The sequence below is a fragment of the Patagioenas fasciata genome, chromosome 10 (genome assembly GCF_037038585.1).
Source record: "Patagioenas fasciata isolate bPatFas1 chromosome 10, bPatFas1.hap1, whole genome shotgun sequence".
Classification (NCBI taxonomy): Eukaryota; Metazoa; Chordata; class Aves; order Columbiformes; family Columbidae; genus Patagioenas; species Patagioenas fasciata.
The window spans coordinates 10,475,634-10,494,757 of record NC_092529.1 but is presented as its reverse complement, the minus strand read 5'-3'; the positions used below and the strand labels follow the sequence as shown (position 1 = coordinate 10,494,757).

General features: G+C 40.5%; 2 protein-coding genes and 1 long non-coding RNA gene across 16 annotated transcripts in view; 2 read left to right on the top strand and 1 right to left on the bottom strand.

Annotated features, from left to right (window-relative positions):
• LOC136105709 (6-phosphofructo-2-kinase/fructose-2,6-bisphosphatase 4) overlaps nucleotides 1-2,857 on the top strand; it is a 51,219-nt gene extending 48,362 nt beyond the window's left edge. For 6 of the 7 annotated variants that reach the window (XM_065845462.2, XM_065845465.2, XM_065845461.1 and 3 more), the window contains one exon: nucleotides 110-413. In XM_065845462.2, the coding sequence (XP_065701534.1) occupies nucleotides 110-169 (60 nt within the window). In that variant the 3' untranslated portion in view covers nucleotides 170-413. Of the gene's footprint in view, nucleotides 1-109; nucleotides 414-1,055 lie in introns of those variants that run through there. The other variant, XR_011740716.1, reaches the window with a different exon arrangement.
• A 1,105-nt stretch (nucleotides 2,858-3,962) lies between these two features.
• PRKCD (protein kinase C delta) overlaps nucleotides 3,963-19,124 on the bottom strand; it is a 63,956-nt gene continuing 48,794 nt past the window's right edge. For all 8 annotated transcript variants that reach the window (XM_071813098.1, XM_071813102.1, XM_065845855.2 and 5 more), the window contains 14 exons: nucleotides 17,765-17,921; nucleotides 17,051-17,082; nucleotides 16,285-16,370; nucleotides 15,802-15,931; nucleotides 15,072-15,172; nucleotides 13,818-13,914; nucleotides 12,234-12,364; nucleotides 11,431-11,604; nucleotides 10,758-10,849; nucleotides 9,442-9,504; nucleotides 7,186-7,324; nucleotides 6,167-6,355; nucleotides 5,818-5,946; nucleotides 3,963-4,485 (listed from right to left, as the gene is read on the bottom strand). In XM_071813098.1, the coding sequence (XP_071669199.1) occupies nucleotides 4,327-4,485; nucleotides 5,818-5,946; nucleotides 6,167-6,355; nucleotides 7,186-7,324; nucleotides 9,442-9,504; nucleotides 10,758-10,849; nucleotides 11,431-11,604; nucleotides 12,234-12,364; nucleotides 13,818-13,914; nucleotides 15,072-15,172; nucleotides 15,802-15,931; nucleotides 16,285-16,370; nucleotides 17,051-17,082; nucleotides 17,765-17,921 (1,679 nt within the window). In that variant the 3' untranslated portion in view covers nucleotides 3,963-4,326. The remainder of the gene's footprint in view (nucleotides 4,486-5,817; nucleotides 5,947-6,166; nucleotides 6,356-7,185; nucleotides 7,325-9,441; nucleotides 9,505-10,757; nucleotides 10,850-11,430; nucleotides 11,605-12,233; nucleotides 12,365-13,817; nucleotides 13,915-15,071; nucleotides 15,173-15,801; nucleotides 15,932-16,284; nucleotides 16,371-17,050; nucleotides 17,083-17,764; nucleotides 17,922-19,124) is intronic.
• On the top strand, nucleotides 4,770-7,507 carry LOC139828777 (uncharacterized). Its single transcript, XR_011740720.1, has 3 exons — nucleotides 4,770-5,154; nucleotides 5,772-5,990; nucleotides 7,165-7,507. It is a non-coding gene; the product is annotated as an uncharacterized lncRNA (long non-coding RNA).

Genomic DNA, 19,124 nt, shown 5'->3' with positions numbered 1-19,124 from the left:
AAGCATTAAAACTTGCTCATCTTTTGCCTTGTGTGATAGCCATGTGTTAAGCAAACTACAGCTGATCATGAGGCTTGCTTTAAAATCTTTTTTGTCTTTTAATTTGCAGAATGTAGGCGTGGATCGCTCAAGAGAAGAAGCTTTGCGGACAGTCCCCAATCACCTATAGCTCCGGGTCCACGTCGCAGCCCTTCCCAAGCGCCAGAGCGTTCAGGAGCAGCTCAGGTCCCGCAGAACGGAGCCGGCGTCGCTTCAGACATTTTGAATGTGATTTCAGCTTCTTTGGAGAAAACCTGCAGTTCTGGATAACTCCGAGTCCCGAAAGGTATCAGTAAAAAGATTTACTGGAAGCAGAGTAGAGTTGGTTTTAGGTTTTTTTTTATATGTAAATTTGTGCAGTTTCAGTGGTTTTTATTGTTCATCTGTGGATACTGCAAGACGGTTAATCGCCCATGTCAGTTTTACTGCCAGATTTTAACTAGACTTTACTTGCTTTTTTAAGTGTTTCTCTAAGTTCCTCCTACTTTTACTGTGAATGATTGCCTAGAGTTACATGGAGATGTTTTTTCATGGCATATTTACCACATGTGAAATTCTACATTTTGAGCATTGGAGGCTTCATGTTGCAAAACTACTTCAGACGGGAAAGCCTGTCAGCTGATAGCGCCTGCGTTTTAAATTGAACTTTGGTCTGCCAACCACAACTTGACTTTTTCTGAAATGGGGGAGACTGCCCTTGGAAAGTAAAACCATTAGAGCTAGATCGGCTACCTGAAATACTCTGCTGTTTTAGCAGGATTTTGGCATTTTCAGGGGCCAGCTGTATTTTGGATGACTGTGGAGTTCACAGCAGTGAGCTGTGAGTGTAGCTCGAGCAGGTTGTGCCTTCTGCAGTTACAGGAGGGGATGAGCAGCTTTTCTGAGGCTGGAAAGGAGGGGAAAAGGATTTAGATTGTCAAGAGCTGGAGGAGCTGCTTGTCTTTAGTGCTGTGATTTATTTTTTAGGCCATTTTTGGAATGCATTTCAACATAAAGTGTATGTTTCTCTTTTATAGCCACATTTAAATACGTACATCAGGAAACAGTACAGAAAGGTTAGGTGGAGTTTAACCCTTCTAACAGCTCATGCCAGAAAAACACCAGGTAAATTCTGAAATTATTTTTAACATGGCACACGTGCCTTGGGTTTTTGTGTTGTTTTTTTAAGCATCTTCCAACATCCCAGTTCTTCACTGCTCTTTTATACCTTGTGAAACTCCAGTGCTAAAAATGGAATTTTCTATGTCTTTTGAGACCACGACCTTTCAACTGTACTAAATGGGTGCGTATTTTTGTATCGGTGTTACCGGACAGCAGAAGCGAGCGGCCAGCGCTGCTGCCGGCTTCGAGCTCTGAAATGAGACTGTTCTTTGGTAGCTGGACTGTGTGTTTTCTAAGTACTTCTGCTCTACTAATTGAGCTTCTATTACATATGTTGGTGGTTTCTTGTTTGTTTGTTTTGTTGGGGTTTTTTGTTTTGTTTTTTAATTCCTGTGTGAAATACTGGGCCCTTGTAATGTAGTTTTGCAGGCCAAGGCTAAATTGTCTTTTGTTTGTGCAGGGTTTATTAAATAACGTGCTGCTGTTGTGGTTTGTTTTAATAAGCTAATTTCAGCAATAGACTCAGCTCTGGAAGTAAGCCATACCGTATTGCTGGCTCCGATTCTGAGGAGGAACGCGTAGGGTATGGAAGGACCAGAAACCCCTCTCTTCAAGCACTGCTGTCTAAAGCTTTGTGCATGCGGTCCCTGTGTTCGGTAACGCCCGTTTCAGATCTTTATTAACTCGACCATGTCTGTAGTCATTGTGTGAGGAGAGACCACACAGCACTGCTCAGAGAAGTTAATTTATTGATGCAGAGTTAACATGGCCACCTTCGTGGCAGAAATGTAGAAGTGATTTCCCGTCCGATTCGCTGTGTGCTCGGCGACCAGAGCCGCGCTGAGCTCCAGCGGCGCTTGCTCCCCCAACCTTCACCGTCCAGCCTTCACCAAGCAGCAGCAGTCAAACAGCTTTTAAATTAAGAAAGTCAGAGTTTATCTGTAGTTACAGAGGACAAATCCTGGGAGACTGTATTAGAAAAGCAGAGTTTTACCAGCAGACTGTGGTACTTGTAGAGCTTGGACCTGGTTGGAGGAACATGGCAGGGAAGGTTTCCGTACTGAGAGCTGAGCCCCGGGGCCACTGCTCCTCACGGCGTGAGGCATCTCCCTCTCCTCCTTTCTTCCTTTTACCTCTCCCAACTTCCAGAGGTGCTGTACAATTCCTTGAGGCTCAATGTTTTATGTATAGTAGGTATTTTTATAGCCTGCTTTTGAATATACTGTGATGAGTGTGTTACCAAGTTGAGTGTTCGGTAAAAAGAATTGTATACAAGTGTAAATAAACTGTTATGCTGATACTTGAAAAGAAAAAAGAAGTTGTGTGTTCTGCTTTAGAAAGGTACTGAATCACTGATGGCATCGGCCCAAGTGCAGATTTGAAGCGAGTGATGGGTTCTCCCTGGGGTGTAACCACCTTTCTGGAAAGGCACTGTCAAGAATGCAGATCTTTGTCACTGTCCAAAAGTTGCCTGTGTCCCCCATCCCCTGATGGAACCGTCACTGATGGGGAGGTGACAGCCCTTGTCCTGACCTTGTATATTTGTACCCATGTTTATTTTACTGCCTTCTGACTGTTAATACACTTGCTAGCTCGGATGCAGTCTATCAAATGGGATTAAACTGTCTTTTCTTAACATTGTTGGCCTTCGTCGTAATCTTTCAGACAAATGTAATAATTTGACTTTAATCCAAGTAATAAAGATCAAATGTTACAACGTGTCCTGATGGGTGTTTCTTTCTGTGCCTGTTTGCAGTGGCTGAAGTGCCAGGTGAGTGTCCTGCGGGTTCCACAGCTCTTGGAAGGGCAGGAATTGTACCTTGGTTAAGAGAGTTTATGTAATAGGCATAAGGATTAAGTTAAGTTACCCATTGGTTGCTTTACTCCCACAAATAACTAACTTAAGTAACAATCTAGTAACTGAGGAAGATGTTGGAAGAAGCTATGGAATAAATACAAGTCAAGATCTGCACGCACAGAGGAGAAAGGTAAAACTATTAATTTTACCTGGTCATTGATGTTTTAAGATCTGATTCACTCTCAGAGCTACACTGTTCTTATCTTGTCTTCCAAATGCTGTTTTTTTTGTAGAAAGCTGAAACGCAATGGCAAAATGCAGGAAAATGCTGCCTTCTGGTACCAATGTGCACGTATGGCTTAGGTAGCTGACATTAAATTTGCAGGGGTACTTGTCATTCTGAAGGATAGGACAAAATTAATTACTACATTGTGGTTCAGAATTGTGTACTGAAATGTTCATGTTTTGTTGATCACTGTATGCTCTTGGGTGGTAACTACTTGTAGCTGCCGGGTGGGAAGGAGTGTTTTCATTTTTAACTCATTTTTTTAAAAAGTTTTAGGGCTTTTAAGCTGCTTTCTGGATGAAATTCTTTAACACCTCCATCTCCCTGTAGTGTGAGGATGGCCCTTGTGTAACTGCGGTGGACAAACTCACCAGGACATTTTTTTTCCTGCCAGCTCGGTGGTTGAGAAAATTAAATGATTTGCAATATAAGAATGGAGCAGTTTGTATTGCCACCTGCAGGACCTGGTGCAGCACATAGAAGGAGCCACAGCTGCTCTATGAAAAACAAGCAAGTAAAACTGGAAGGAAGAATTTGCGCTTGGCAGTTCAGCAAGTGGAACGAATGCTGCACACTGTCCTTACCTGACTATCTTCTAATTTTGTTTAATTCTCCTAAAATATTAGTTTTATTTTTGTAAGAAGTGATCAGGGCTTACAAAATGCTATTTTTTACTGTAGTTTAAAGACAACTGGAGTTTAATAGCGTATTTCTAGAAACAACTAATAAAGCCATGAATGAAAGTTTAATGTAACTTTCTTTTAATTGAAGACAAATAAAAGAACCAAGGGCTCAAACACTTCTTTTAAAAAGACATCTTCTGTTCCCTAGTGTCTTCTCTCGAGCAAAATATACAGCATATATATATAACATAACTACATTCAAGTACCAAACACAATTTACATTTTCCCAAATAGAGAAAATAATGCACGATTCACATACCTTAAACCCAACCATGCATAAAAGAACACTGCCAATAAATCAGAAGTTTGACATAATTAATCACTACTGTGTATTGTTCTGAAGTATTGACATCGTTGGAACACATAACAGTTCAGTTTAACGTTTAACCCTCCTTTTAAGTCCGACTCTGCTCAGAGACTTACTTGTCCAAGATCTGTTCAAATTTAGGGTTAATAAAAGAAAATCCAGCAAATGCAGACTGGTCCATGGACTCGATCAGGTTTTTGTCGCTGTAAGACAATTTTGGCTTCTCACTCAGAAATTCTCTGTCAAAGTTGTTGTAGTCACTTGCTGACTTCTGTATTGAACAGAGAGTGAAGATAGTTTGAGACAAACTTTGTAATTTCTTCCAGAACAAATTGCTTTAATGCACAAGGTTAGGAAGTTATTTCTTGAGCTCCCTCCCTCCTTCTCCCCTTTAGAGGAAAAAAAAACCTCCTTTCTTGCCTATTTTAACAACACTATAAGATAATAACTGGACAATTGCTTATTGTTAGTTGAAAACAAATATTAGCACCAAGTGGCTTTGGAGAAGACCAACCACCTGGATTTGTGATGATGTTTCACAGAATTACCCAAAGCTTCTCTATTGACAAAACCAATGCAGCACTTAGATTTAATCACATCATTTCTTTCCATTAAGCAAAATTTTTAAATTCTTGAAAGCGTTTTACAGCCTGTATTTGTTCAGAGAAATAAAAGCAATGCCCTATAGCAGCTGCTTTGTGTCTGGTTCATAAAAACCCCTGTTACTGAAGCCCATGGTTTACACTCTGCAACTCCAGAGGTTACTGTTTGTAGGATCCTCATGTTTGCTGGTTTCCATTTCCAGGGGAACCTGCACCGTGAAGCTGCCTGTTCCGGAATGGGACAGGTCTCTACATTTTGGAGAGACTGCATTACCTCCAGATTACTTTGCTTGTACCAGTAACAGGGTGGAGGAAAACCAGTGTGGCTTTTTAACCAGGTGAGATCAGCAGCAGCTGCCCACAGTGATACAGACTGTGAGTAACACACGGGCTGTTCTTCACGTGTTTTGATCAGGTAACATTAAAGTATGTACATTACAAACAGTTCTAGTTCAGTAGTACAGAGAATGCATCTTTTTACCCACTTGGAGACTCTCAGAGGAGTTTGAAGAGTACATATTTAATACCTGCCTAGAACTCCCTGAGGCAGTTACCGAGTGAGTAGCCCCAAGTTCACGGTCCTTCTCCCACACGGAATTAACAGAAAATGGCAAGAAACTATCAACATTTTCAAGATGGAGGCATATAAAACACCATTTTCCAATGACCTAAAGACTCAAGGAGAATGGGTAGCAGAACTACTAGTCGATTTTTATGAAGATCATATAAATAAAGAAGCTCCTTGAGCAAGTATAAGTAAACAGTCTTAATAGGAAGATTTCAGGGCAGTTGGAGGAATATAGTGCGCCCTTTTTATAACTGACTCACCCAAAACCAATGGGATATCAGATACATATGAGATATGAGATGAGATACATAACTCTCATTTATAAAATGTGAGGAGAAACAGTGGGATAGTCTGAGCAAGTTAAAGACATCAATCCATTGCTCCTAGGCTGACATTTGCAGTGCTGGTGCAGAACAAAGAATAACCTACATACCACTTTCGGCCTGAACGGAGGGTCCACCTCCCTCTTCTCCAGCGCCGTCCAGTTGATGGTTTTGAAGAACGGGTGGTCTCTGATACTCCCAGTGACCCCAAGTCGTCTGGTTGGATCCCTTTCAAATAGCTGCAAGAGAAAACACCCGGTAAAGCCTCCTGTCTGCTCAAAAGGTAGGTGACACTAGAAGTACAATGGGTGTACTGCTAAAAGAACAAAAGTTGCTAACAGTAAACAGACCATTAATAATCTTTCCCTTTGTAAAAGTAATTTGCTTTCTGATAAACAGCTCCTTGTGCTCCCCCCCCCAATGCAGTTCTGTGACCCACTCATTGATCCTCGGTCCTACCTTCTCCAATATATCCTTGGATTCCTTAGTAATCCAGCGTGGGTAGTGAGGAGTGTCCACTCGGATTGACTCAAACAATTCATCTTCATCATCCCCATGGAAAGGGGACTGTCCAATAAGCATCTCGTACAGCAGGACCCCAAATGACCACCAGTCCACAGAGAACGTGTACCTCGAACCTTGCAGGATCTTAGTCCACAGAAGTGCAGAGGAACAAATACAAGTAATTAATAAAAGGCAGCAATAACATACCAAAACCAGAAGAGTGATTTTAAGGGAGACTCTTAAACTAGGGTATTCTGGGGGTAGGAGGTGGAATCAGCAATCTGAGAAATGGTTGGCACTGATGCACAGCTGGAGTTTTATCCTTGGGTGGAAACATGGCCAGCTCAACACAGGTCTGTGCTCTCATTCAGAAACTTTCTCCATTTACTTTAAATAGCCGTACACTTGGAAAACATCTTTGGTAGTTTCTTTATAAGATGAAGGGAGAAGCAAGTACCAATAAGAATTAGTTTATTACCAAACAGACTGGGACATAATTTATAACTTTAAAACTCAACTACCTTATTTGGACTACTTCACAAATTGGATTAAAAACCTGCTATAACGGAATTTAACTTAGTGAGATTTCCCCTTAGAAGCTGCTTTTGGTTTGAGTTGTGGTTGTTTGCACGGGCACAAGTCTGTTCATCTGCAGTGCACATACATTCAGGTTTTTAGCTCTGTGTGTGTTAGCTGTCAAGGCAGAAGGGAAAACTATTTGTTCAAAACCTGAACATTTTAACATTACAAAAGCATGTTTTGTTTTGCTTTTTAAACTTGCAGCTATAGAACATTTAAAAATCTAAAGTACCTTCTGCAGAGAACTCAGATTTTTTTTTCTTTTGTTTTCCCTGTGCTAATTAGATTTCTACATTATTGAACTATTCGTTTACAAAGGGATGATTAATCACAAGGGCCATTCCAACATCAGTGTATTATGTCCATCCCTGCAGGACATGGCAGAGGATACTGACCTCAGGAGCAATGTAGTCCGGAGTCCCACAGAACGTGCTTGCCTTGTTCTCGCCAACAACATTTTCTTTGCACATTCCAAAATCAGCTATTTTGATGTGGCCTTCTTTATCAAGCATCACATTGTCCAGTTTTAGGTCCCTGCAAAAAGCATTTTGAAAAAAAAAGATTTTTTTGGAAAAGCTTTTGTATTCAGATCCAGTTTCTTCGCTGATAAACATCTATTCCACATCATACAAAGAGGCTTTTCAGGAAAATAATCATTCGTCAACAAAATATGTACAAAATGGTACTTTTGTACTTTGGATGCGGTGCGGAGAAGGGAAGAATTTTCTCATCAGGAGGCTGAGGTGTCTATTTTGCGTCTGACCTTACAATGCCCTACACTTGCTCTCAGATCCAAAAGCACACCCAGGGCTCCTGTTCCCCTGGGAAGAGGTGCCAGTTAAGCCCCACAGCTGGCAGGGCTCCAGCCGCAGTGCCCCAGCCGCAGGGCTGCACCAGCTCATGGCACAGCGGGGCTGTTGGATCCTTAGAGCCCCTGGCAGAGTCAGAAGTGTTTGAAGCCTGCCTGGCTTTTAACACCACCTGTGACTTGTTCCTAGCTGTGTTGTGGCTGTGGTCTGCGAACTGTCCTATTCGTGTCTTTTTTTCAGAATAACGCTATTAAATCCAGGAAGAGCTTTTTAACAGCGGTTTCCAAAATCTACATTCCCTCCCTTTGACTGTGGTGCATTTTTTGTCCATCTGGCTGCAAAAGCACATACCAAGGAGGGCAGGCTGGAGAGAAACTGAACAGCCCTTCTGCTTATCAAGAAAGTCTTGAATAGAGCACAGAATTATACATGAGAACAGGGCAGTCTTTTCTCCTTGGTAACTTAAGTTCCCAGTATTGGCTACTTTAACTGCTCAGATGATGAACTGCAGCTCAGACCAAGAGTCCCTGATCTAATGCAATGCACCATAACTCCTTCCAAGTTTGGACAACAGCTACTGTTCAGTAAATTGAATATATATTGAATACTGTTCAGTAAATTGAATATATTTGAGATGGGGAATACTGATGGTAACTTAGGGTACTGCACTTACCTAGTTGCAAGTTCTAAAATCTTTTGTATGGTGTGCACTTACATGCAGTGCCTACCTAAACTGTTCCAGTCAGGTTCTGTGATTACACTGGTAGATACCCTGTGTGGACACAGGAAAAAAGAAGTACCTTTGTTTTTGCTGCAGTCTTGTTGGAAAGTAGTACAGTGTCTTGGAAATACTTCATACTCTGAAATCTCTGTCCAGGAACATTCTAACTGAATGTAGGGAAATTTAACAGCAAACCTAAAAATGCTTTAGAAAATCTGAGATGAAAGGAATTTGTGCTATGACAACATTCCTGGAGTTTGATCCTTTCCTGTATAAAAACCTGCAGGAGGAGCGGGAATACAGTTGGGTATGTTAAGGACATTCCTGGGTTACGGCTGTCTCCTCTGAGAGCAGATAGGCTTGTAACAATCATCCTTTGTCACCAGGGAGGATTCCTGTAATGTTCATCCTCTTTACAAACACTTTGTCTGAAATACTAGTCTCTAATTTCAGAAAATTGCTTTAAAGGCTGGATGCTCCAACAGATGTTTCCTGTTTCTATAAGGGGAGATGCGCAATACCAGCTGGTTTACTTAAGTTACCTTGAGTAACTTGCTCTTAAGTGCACAGCCATTGCCCTTCCTACCTGTTTGCCACAGAGGTAAGAGCTACCTGAGCAAGTAGTTACCAAACAGTGCTCTAGAGCTGTGAGTGGTGTAAAAAGGCTGCAGAAAGGAAATTAAGAAAAAAAATCTACATAAAAATAAACTTCCAATCTCCTGTAGTGTGGGTATTTACAGTAAGAAGTGGCTGATCAGGATCTGGCCTCTGATGTTTCAGCCTGGTGAGGCAAACGCAGATGATTGTCACCTCAGTGCTGTTCACAGGGCCGGCAGGAACCGAGAGCCTCAAGGACCCTCTCCTTTGCTACCAAGCTAAATGGACTCATGATTTGAAGGCAGCGTCTAAAATAACTGAAACAAAACCACTTTTGTGTAACATTCCATCCTTCTGGTTGCCAAGGAAAAGACACACAGATACAGATTTATTTCAGGCATGTAATGCCTTTGGAATAACATCAGATCTGACAGTGTTTGCTTGTCACATCCATCAGTAATTCAAACATGCATGAAGTGCTAAGAAAATCCATAGGTCCCACACTGGAGCTAGTTAGTACTCACCTATAAATAATGCCTTTGCTGTGAAGGAACTGTAGCCCACATAAAATTTCAGCTCCATAAAACCTGAAAAGACCAAAACATCTTTTAATCTGTCTTGCTCAGTTAAAACAGTCAACGCAGCCGGCCAAAAGAGCTGCTGTAAGCTTCTCTTCATGGCGTGAGAAGTCCTGTACGCTTCTTTAAACATGAATATACCTGTATTTGTATAGCTGGGTGGTATAATCTGTGTTAATCCATGCGTTAATCATCTGTAGTATCTAATGCCAAAGAGCAGAGGGAACACTACAGCAACTTGCCTTAATGCTCCATTCCACTTCTATGAAGGAACACTGGCCCGTTTCTACTCTTTAATAGTCTGTGTATGTTCTCGGTGATATACATCTGCCTTTTGAAAGGCAGCTACTGGAAAGACACTCCCTGGGTTGCTTTAAGAGGGACCGGGCACCAATGGCTCAGTAGGAAACACCTCACCGCCCTCCCACTGCACCTGCCCCGTACAGCAGAGTGAACAGTAGCATCACTTCAGGGGTGTTCTCAAAAAAAAGGAGGTGATAAACCAGAGGACATGAAGGGAAATGATCCCACCCAGTCATTTTCCCTAGTACAGCACCCAGTAACAGAAGTAATTTGTTTAAAATGTTTACAGGTAGGTTCACTTCCCTGCACTTCTCAGGTCTTGCACGCACCCATTCAATGACACAATTAAAACCCTCACGCTTTTGGGTGAGAAAGGTAGAAACTGACCTAAAACTAAAGAAAATTATTACAGGTAAAGTAACAATAATAAAATATTTTTGCATCTTTTAAAGTCTACGGCTCCAGTAATCTTTAAACCATAGGTAACTGATGCAATCGCACTTGCTAAACGAAGGGCTTAGTATCTTGTGGAACATGCAAGTTATCCTTCTGTACCATCATGTCAACTTAGCAATACTAGTAAGTAATATTGCAAGTGCTGAGGTTTTTTTTCTGATGCTGTTTTCCAGTTTTTCCATCCAAATACTGTCCTGAGGGACAACGAAGCTGAACCTTGTGCTTTCATTGCTGGCTCACGTTGCAGTTTACTTGACATCTCTAGGTACAAGCATGCCGTAAAGTAAAACATCACCCTGCTACATAAATTAAGAAAACTTAACTCCACACATCATTAAGTGAGCTTCTTCATTGTATTAAACCAGTGTCTAGAAATGCCTTTTCCATCACCAGCCACTGAAACTGGAGTGAAAGGCTGCAGGTAAGTGGTGCAGAACTAGAAGCAGTAAAACCAGAGAGACTAAAGTCACTCAGAGATGGGGAACGAAGGGTTGTGGACTTACGTTGCTCTGTAGAGATCAAAACGCCCCTTGTCTTGTATGTGGAACATCAGGTCTCCCCCATTCAGGAACTCCATAACAAAGAACAGATGTTGCTGTTTCCAAATAACCAGAGAATGGAAAAATTACTGATGCTATTGCAACCCCATATAAAGTAGCAATGTGGCTACTGGGGACCGAGGAGCCGCTTTCCTCCTCTCCTGAAGTATTTCTCTATTTCATGCATGCCTAAGAGCACATGAGGCTCCTACAGATTTGAATAGTCTGGCTGTGTATTATAAAGCTAAATAGCTGATGTTGTATTCTGTGGGTTTCTAGACATATATAAAATATATGAAAACATACAAAAATATACATTTTACAAAGACTTACTGACTTCTGACAGTGATCTTTTTCTCCCTAACAGAGGATAAAGCTAAGATCAAGGATTTAAATTAAACTGCCTCTTATTTCAGATTGCATAGATGCTTTTTATGATCTTATTCTGTTCTCATCAACACATGTGGGGGTCCATACTCATATTTACTTTCCATAAGGCCTGTGAACTGCTGCACAGAGGATAAGAAAAGGAAATTAAATTCTTGCATCACAAAGTTACTTTTACTAGACTGCTGGTAACAATGTCCATTAAAAGGCTCCATCTGTTGCATTGCTGTTGCCATTGGGCTTTTCTTACCTTTGTCTGAAACGTGCAGTAAAGATGTGTGAGAAATGGATTTTCCCATGCAAGTGCAAGGACCCGCTTTTCCACCATGGTACATTCCACATCATCATCAATTAGCACCACATCCTTCTTCAGAGCTTTGATAGCAAAGAATTCATTCTTCCCTTTCAGCTCAGCAAGCAGAACCTGTAAAAAATTAAAGATGAGATTATAGCACACATAGGGAAGAGTGTTGCTGATAATATCAGTAAAGTCAAAGGTGTTTATAGAAGCTGCAATGACAATTAAAAAAAAAAAAATTTCAATGTGAAAGGTGAGTGAGATTTGGGAAGGTGAAGTTGCTGGGCACAGAGATGAGATGGGGCTCAACAAGGCAGTTTTTCTGTCTTGTGAGTGTTTAAGCAGAAGACATCTGAAGCGTGTTGCTTCATGAGAGCTGTAGCTTCAGACAGCTGCAGACAGAACCTGTGGAGGTCAGGCTGCTCTCCCACAGGAGCATTATGAGGCTGCTTCTATATGGAGTGTGTGAACATAAAGCATCCTTTTGCACTTCAGTGCATAAAGGGCAACTCCTCTGCCTTGGTACTAAATAATTGAAAAACTGTTGTGCATTATGAATCAATTTTGAGTTTAGATAAGATTCAGGCAATGAACTTCTAGTGTCTTTGACAAAGATGGCTATTATTCAACTCTGATAAAAGGCTATCTACCCAAGTGGCTGTAACAGCAAAACCTTTCTACTTAATGGAAATAGCTCATCACATTGCAGAGATCAACAACGCAGACACCTGAAGCTCCATAAGTTTGTTACATACCTTTCCAAAACTTCCTTTCCCTAGTACTTTATGGAAGACAAAGCTTTCTATGTTGAATTTTCTCCTGGTTGCAATTCGTGGCGCTGTCTTGGCTGTGCTGCCCTCCCAGAGTTTATCGTACTCGCTGCTATCTGCGAATCGAAACAGGGAGTTTAATGTTCAATATATGCAGAAATACTGCCTGACTCAGATGCTCCGTTAAGAAGTCAGTAGTGACACGACATTTCAATGCATCTGCTGCTGGAACACTGGCAAATCTAAACGTAAGGGCCAACTCCTGTAGTTTATAACAAAGTTTAAATTACTCAAGTGTACTTGGAAGTGTTGGACTTGAACTGAATCTGCCATTGTTTCTGATGCTGTGTTTAAGCAACACTTAGGCATTATAAAAATCAAAAGCCTTAACTCTCCCCTACAACTAAGATACAGACCGTAATTTGTAGAAAAAGATACAAGGACTGCTTGTGAACAGATTATTTCTGTTACCAGAACAGGACAGTCCCTCAGCCTAAGCAGAGAGGCCATAAAACAATCCGATTTATGCCTGATGGTCACCAAGAAGCATGACCATACAGGCTAATCCTGATTATATTCTACAATTAATAACTGTATTTTTGACCTTCGCTGGGTCACTAAGACAACGCTGATGATAATCATGAGATGATAGCACGTACGCCTCGCAAGCTGCCCAGCATCTGTGATAACCCAGGGAAGAATCACAGTGGCAGCACCATCACTTAGTATTAAACCAGACACACTTCGCAAGAGTTGGTTGGTTTTTTTTTTTCCCAATCTGTTCTAGTGAACCAGAACAAGTATGATAAATAATATAAAAATAATTTTCTTACTGGGTATTTCATCAGCATTAGCTCAATGCATGGATGAATATATAAAATCCTATACCACTCCAAAACCACCCATTATCTCTTACTGAGCCTGGTGATTTCCATCTGGTAAAAAGTTACTTCTACTGTTGTATATATTTTTGTGTAAGTTATCATAGGTTAGCAGTTATGAAAACTAAGCTTACAGAATGCTAGCACCCTTTAGCAATAGTAAAAAAAAAAAAAAATACAAACTCTTATTCTGAGCCTGTAGAGACAGGATTCCAGGTACTGCTAAAACTGTTTCAGCTGTTTCATCTCAAGCAGTGTTTTGGCTACTTATATTCTAAAATAGATAGTGTTTGCCATTGGTTACTAATGGTTTGTGAACAAATCACAACAGTTAACAATGTGTGTGACACCTCAGTTACAGGAGGGAGGGAAGGGGATTTATGTGCATATATCTGGCTGGTGAGGCACCCTCCAGTTCACAACAGGGAACTGCGCTGCAGTGAGTAAAACAAGTGCTTTGCAGAAAGGTCAGTATGGTCATGGACCAGAAACTACAGGCCTTTATCAAAAGTTCTGCAAGCTTTTTGTGTGGCCAGGAAAAGGTAAAAAGAAATATAAGCATATATATATTTTTAAGAGTTCTTATTAAAAAATTGTCTAACATAAGGCAAGAACAAGTAACTGAGGTTGTTAGTTTATGTAGCCTGGTAGGTAAATTGATAAATAAAGACATTGTAGCTTTTCTTACCTGTTGTATCTCCTCCTGGACCTTTAGGTTTCTTATCAAAATCTTGATAAATACCAACATTTTCTACAGATCCAGAATCAGACTTGCGACTAGATTTCTGAGGAGGGGACCATATGAAATTATATTTGCACTATTGCTTTAGAAATATTTATAACAATAGCTGTTAAATGTAACATGATGGCAGTATAAACTTCTCTTTTTTATTATTAATTCCTAGCACAGATCTTTTCTCAAGAAGTCTGGTTCATAGACTATTTAGCCACATTCTTTACAGCTTCAGATCAACCAATTACTTCACTTCCTTCACTGCAACAAAATAAGTCACTGAAACTCCTGAACAGTCTATGTTGTATTGTTCATTGCAGAATTATTAAAGGTATAATGGTTTGGACCTGCAGTGGAAGGAAAATGTCCCATTGGACATATGTTCATTTGAAACAGGAGTCACCGTCACACTGGACAAGCTGAAGTCACATCTGTGTGTGACATCCATCTTTAGCACAGGGAAACAAATTTGATATGTGGAAGATCCCTGAGATCAGATTTTAATAATGAAAAGATTGAACTGTTTTGTGTTTTGAAAGAGCTGGTGTAATAGCTCTCAGTTTTCAAAGTAAATATCCTGTGAAAGCCCAGGAACACTCAGCTCAGAGGAAACACTGTTGGCTTTTGTCATATATTTTCCTGTTTTACTTCAGAGCTTGTGTCTGAATCTTTATTTGCAAGTCAGAAGTCGACCACAAGACACAGCCATGCTGCAGCAGGAGCTGGACAATGTCACTGTGGGCCAGTGTTAACTCCAGAGGAGTTTTCTCTGTGTGTACATCAGATTAATAAAAGTTGAGAATATCTGGTATATTTCTCCAGATTTATTTAAATTTAGCATTCAAGTGGAATTCTAAAGTTGAAGCATGGAAAAAACCAGATTTCAGTGTTATGATGCTGCTGTTTAAACAATTAACCAGACAGGGAGAGAATAACCTTGGCACCACAGAAAAACAAAGTTGGGTTTCAAGAATCCACACAGCTTTTAAAATATTATATGTTAGGTGGGATTTCCACCCCCACCCACCCAGTGTCACCTTTACACTACTGACATCCTTGTTTGTCTCTTTAGAGTTCAAATTAAAAAGAGAAAGCTGTTTTCCTCCATTCCAAACTCAGTTCCCCTTAAATTGATACAGAAAAGATGAAGCAAAACCCCCAAATGCTCTGCAAACAACTAATTACCTGAGAAACGGCAATAAAGCATACCTGGCTAACTTGATTTAATGCTTCAGCTAGCAACTTCTGGTTTATTCCACATAAGTTTGCCACCTTCGTCTGGCATTTATGATGCACGTTCATCCCACATTCTAAAAGAAACATAAAGATGGTTATACAAGCATCATGAAAACAGTGTCTGACATTACAACAAAAAGGGCTGTTTCTCCATGGAGTTCAGAAACTTTGTTATAAGGCCACAGTGGATATGGATCTGTCACTGGTAATAAAATTACAATTTAAATCTTTGACCCAATGAAAGCTACAAAAGTTGTTCAAGAGGAAAAAAACTCCAATCATCATTATTCTCAAAACCTGTTACAATAAAGGTCATCTTGCCTTTTTGTGGGAGAATTTTAAAAATGGTATTTACAGTGAACTCTTTCAGTACAGTAATACCTTAAGTCAGACTCGCCAAATTTCAGCCATTCCCAAAGCAGTAATTCTGATTATACTCAAGATCACACCTCCACAGCATGTTTTCTGACTGCATTAGAGGCTCAACTTGGCTGAGCCGTCACATGAGCCAAGTGCCTCTTTGTCCCTCTCAAATACAAAAGCTTTTTCAACCACGCATGGATGACATTAATCCCATTCTATGTAACACACATACACAAATGCAGTCTGTAGCAACCGCAAATCTCTAGTGGGGGGCACAGGGGGAGAGACTACACTGGAGAAGCCCAGAGTGGTCGCAGCTGCCCGCCCTCCTCCTCCTCACCTTCACACTTGAGCCCCTGTCTGACCAGCCCCCAGAGCAGGCTGCCGCAGTGGTCGCAGAAGTTTGGGCTCATGTAGTTGTAAACTTTGAAGCGATGAGGCATGTCGATTTTGAAACGTTCCTTTTGAAACTGAGGACAGACAGGGAGAGGGAGTGAGGCGCTTTACCCAAAACAGGATTTTCTTACAGAAAGCAGGGTACTACAGAGCTGCAACAGTTTTTATCTTGGATACCCCAGTTTTAACAGCCCTCATCTAGCAGGGAAAGAATCTGCCCATCAAATACTACCCACCCCCTTTTAACTATTCTTCTTGCTTGAAACTTTCATCCACTACATGTTTCATGCAATCTTCAGAGAAGACAGTAACTTGGTTGTACGGTCAAGCAGTTCCCGAACGGACTTGGCCGTTCCTATACAAGATTTTTTTAGTTCAAGAGCATTTAACTACATAGTTACACTAAGTGTGTTGTTCCAGCTCTTACCATTGTGTCCCTGCTGTTGGCTGCAGTACCAGTACACCTCCCAATGATTTTATCGATACATTTCTTATGAATAGCAGCATTGCATTCTTCAAGACATGCGCAAGAAAAAAAAAGATTCCTTCAGATAATAAATACACAGGATGAGGTGTTCACATTTCATAGCATGATGTGAAAAGCACTCCTTCCCATCATACTGTATATACCAAAACCTTTATTTTCTATCAAGATGAGGATCTTTTTAGAGCAGCTTCTCCCCATTTTATTTTTACATAACCTCTATTTCTAAACTAAATCTGCCTCCATCAGGAAATGCCAACAACATTTGATAACAGAAGGACAATACTATGCTTTGAGTTTTACCCTTTGATACCTCCCCACTGTTTGGAGCAATGCATAGAGATCTATGCTAAGTCAAATGTGTTTTTCAATTCAGCTGTAAAACCCATCGATAATGTAATTAATTTTAGAAAAGGTTTCATAAAAATTGCTCTTAAAAACGAGTGCAACTTTTCAACTGCGTTACACTCTTATGAGAAGAATAGCTAAGTCTAAATCTTGATACTAAATACTTGGATAGGAATCATAATTAGACAGCCTTAGGTTATCATGCAAAACTGATGTTTAATATCTACTACGATCATCTGAAGTGATAACACACTGTGCCATGCACATTTTCAGAAGATTTTTGAATAGTAACTATTAAATCTACAGGTTAACGTGGAAAATGTGGAAAGTAGTAGAAGAAAAATATGTAAAATTAACTTACGCCTACATTTGTATCCCTGCTTGTTGAGTCCCCTGAAAAACAAATGATAAAGAAGGAAATCATAAAAGCACTTTTTTGTTGTTGTTGGTTGGTGTTTTGTTTGTTTTACCATGTTGAACAATCAATCCTTTGTCTATGAGAATATTTGCTCCAATTCAAGAACTGGTCTAACTTCTGCTATTCAGAATCTTCTCTCATGAACGTAAGGTTTAGAAAATAAGGTAGTGTGATTTGCTAGACCAGCAAATTAGGAGGGAAACCCAGAAAGAAAAGGTTTCAATCATACAAGAAAACCTCCTGATCTGACTTACTACAAAAAAGGCCTTACAATGAAAGAGATCCAGCTTCTTGCTCACGATGGGTATTTACTCTGCTATTAGCCACCGCACATTTTAATGTTTGAGCATCACTTTCTCAGATCCATCCATCTCACTCTCTTGTAAAAGAACGTTGTGCATTACTGGCCAGATCTCACTTTTGATGCTGATGGAATTTTTGCCAATCATTTCAGTTGCAAAAATGTTGAAGTTCCAGTTTTTAATGTGAAAGAGACAACTGTAGTTCTTATGTATAACAACACTCTTAGTAAATACATTATCTCAATTTCCAAACACTTGTGAATTTACATGTCATGTTTTGTCTCAATATACCTGAAGCAAATTTTGCAGTTATTTAGCCTTTCAGGATGGGAGAAGCTTAGCATTTCCTTCTTACCATACAAAGTCCTTGCAGACAGAGCAAAAAGTAGGTTGTCCAAAGAAGGTAGCAATAAATTCATGATTTTTGATGTACTGGATTTTGGCTTGCTTGATAGCTCCTCTCCTGTTCATAGTTACTGTTGCCCCTTCTTCCCTCATTGACTGTTTGCAATCTAGGGGGGAGGCAAGAAGACATACTTTTAGTACATAAAGATATTACAAAGATTAGCATTTGCTTCTCCAAGAAGTTTGGTTTTCTGTTTCAGACTTGTGTTTCTATTTCTTTTTACACCTGCATTCTGCAGATTGTCAGCCCCACGAATACATGCAGGTACTGCTTCCTAAGGCATCTTTGCGAGCGCTTCCCTCTCCTGCTCTTTCAGAAGCAGCTTTCAGCAAATGAGCTGAAAGGAAGCAGCAGGAATGGAGTGCAGTCTTGCTAGAGAAATGACAACCCCAGTTGTTTCTTGACAAAAATATAAGCTCTTATACATTATGTGGTTTATGTGCAAGAGAAATAAGTGTTTTATTGGAAGCAGGAGGGTCTCCTCATTCAGCAGAAGCCTTCTCATGCTCCACATGCCCTCCTGAAGCAGTACCGTGGCAGAAACACACACAAAGTGCCACAGGACCTCCCGTCCCACCTGGCCGTACCGCTGTGACATGGGTCCTGCCAGCCTCCAGGATCATAACCAGTGAGGACAAATGACATTTGCAATTAGACATTTCCATTACGCCATCTCAGAAAAGCTTTGATTCTATGTCTGCCAAAATGTCCCAGTCTCATGCCTCTCCCCTCATAGCCCTCATGGGGTTACAGTATATAGCACTATATAAGATGAACTATTATTGCTGTAGTATTATAGTATATGCTGTACCATAAAAGACCATATACACAGTAATTACATGTAGCTTTAGCCAAGAAATAAAACAACAACAAACTTCTCAGGCTCCGAGTCCAGCTGGCTCACACAGGTCCTTCATTACAGGTTATAGTTATTTCCACACATTTCCAAGGAAACTGTTCAGTTTCTCTTACAAAAATGAGTCTCTTATGCTACAGTCTTTCAGCCACAACTCAGACTATATAGTATTACTTACACATTTTGAAAATATTAGGAATTTGTAACAGAGGTAACCCATGAAGGTGTATCAGAGAGATTGGGTAACCAGGAATTTAACCCTAGGCCACGTTTCTTGTTGATAGGGAGGAGCTGTTGAGGGACAATCCCATCCAGCAGGAAAAGGTAACATCTTGAATCAGCAACGGGGAGCTGATCAACTGCTCATGGCATCAGCAGCTTGTGGGTTTTAATCTAGAAGAAATGTGGACATGGCTCACAGGTTGAAAATGCTGCAAAGTTCAGGGTAACCGG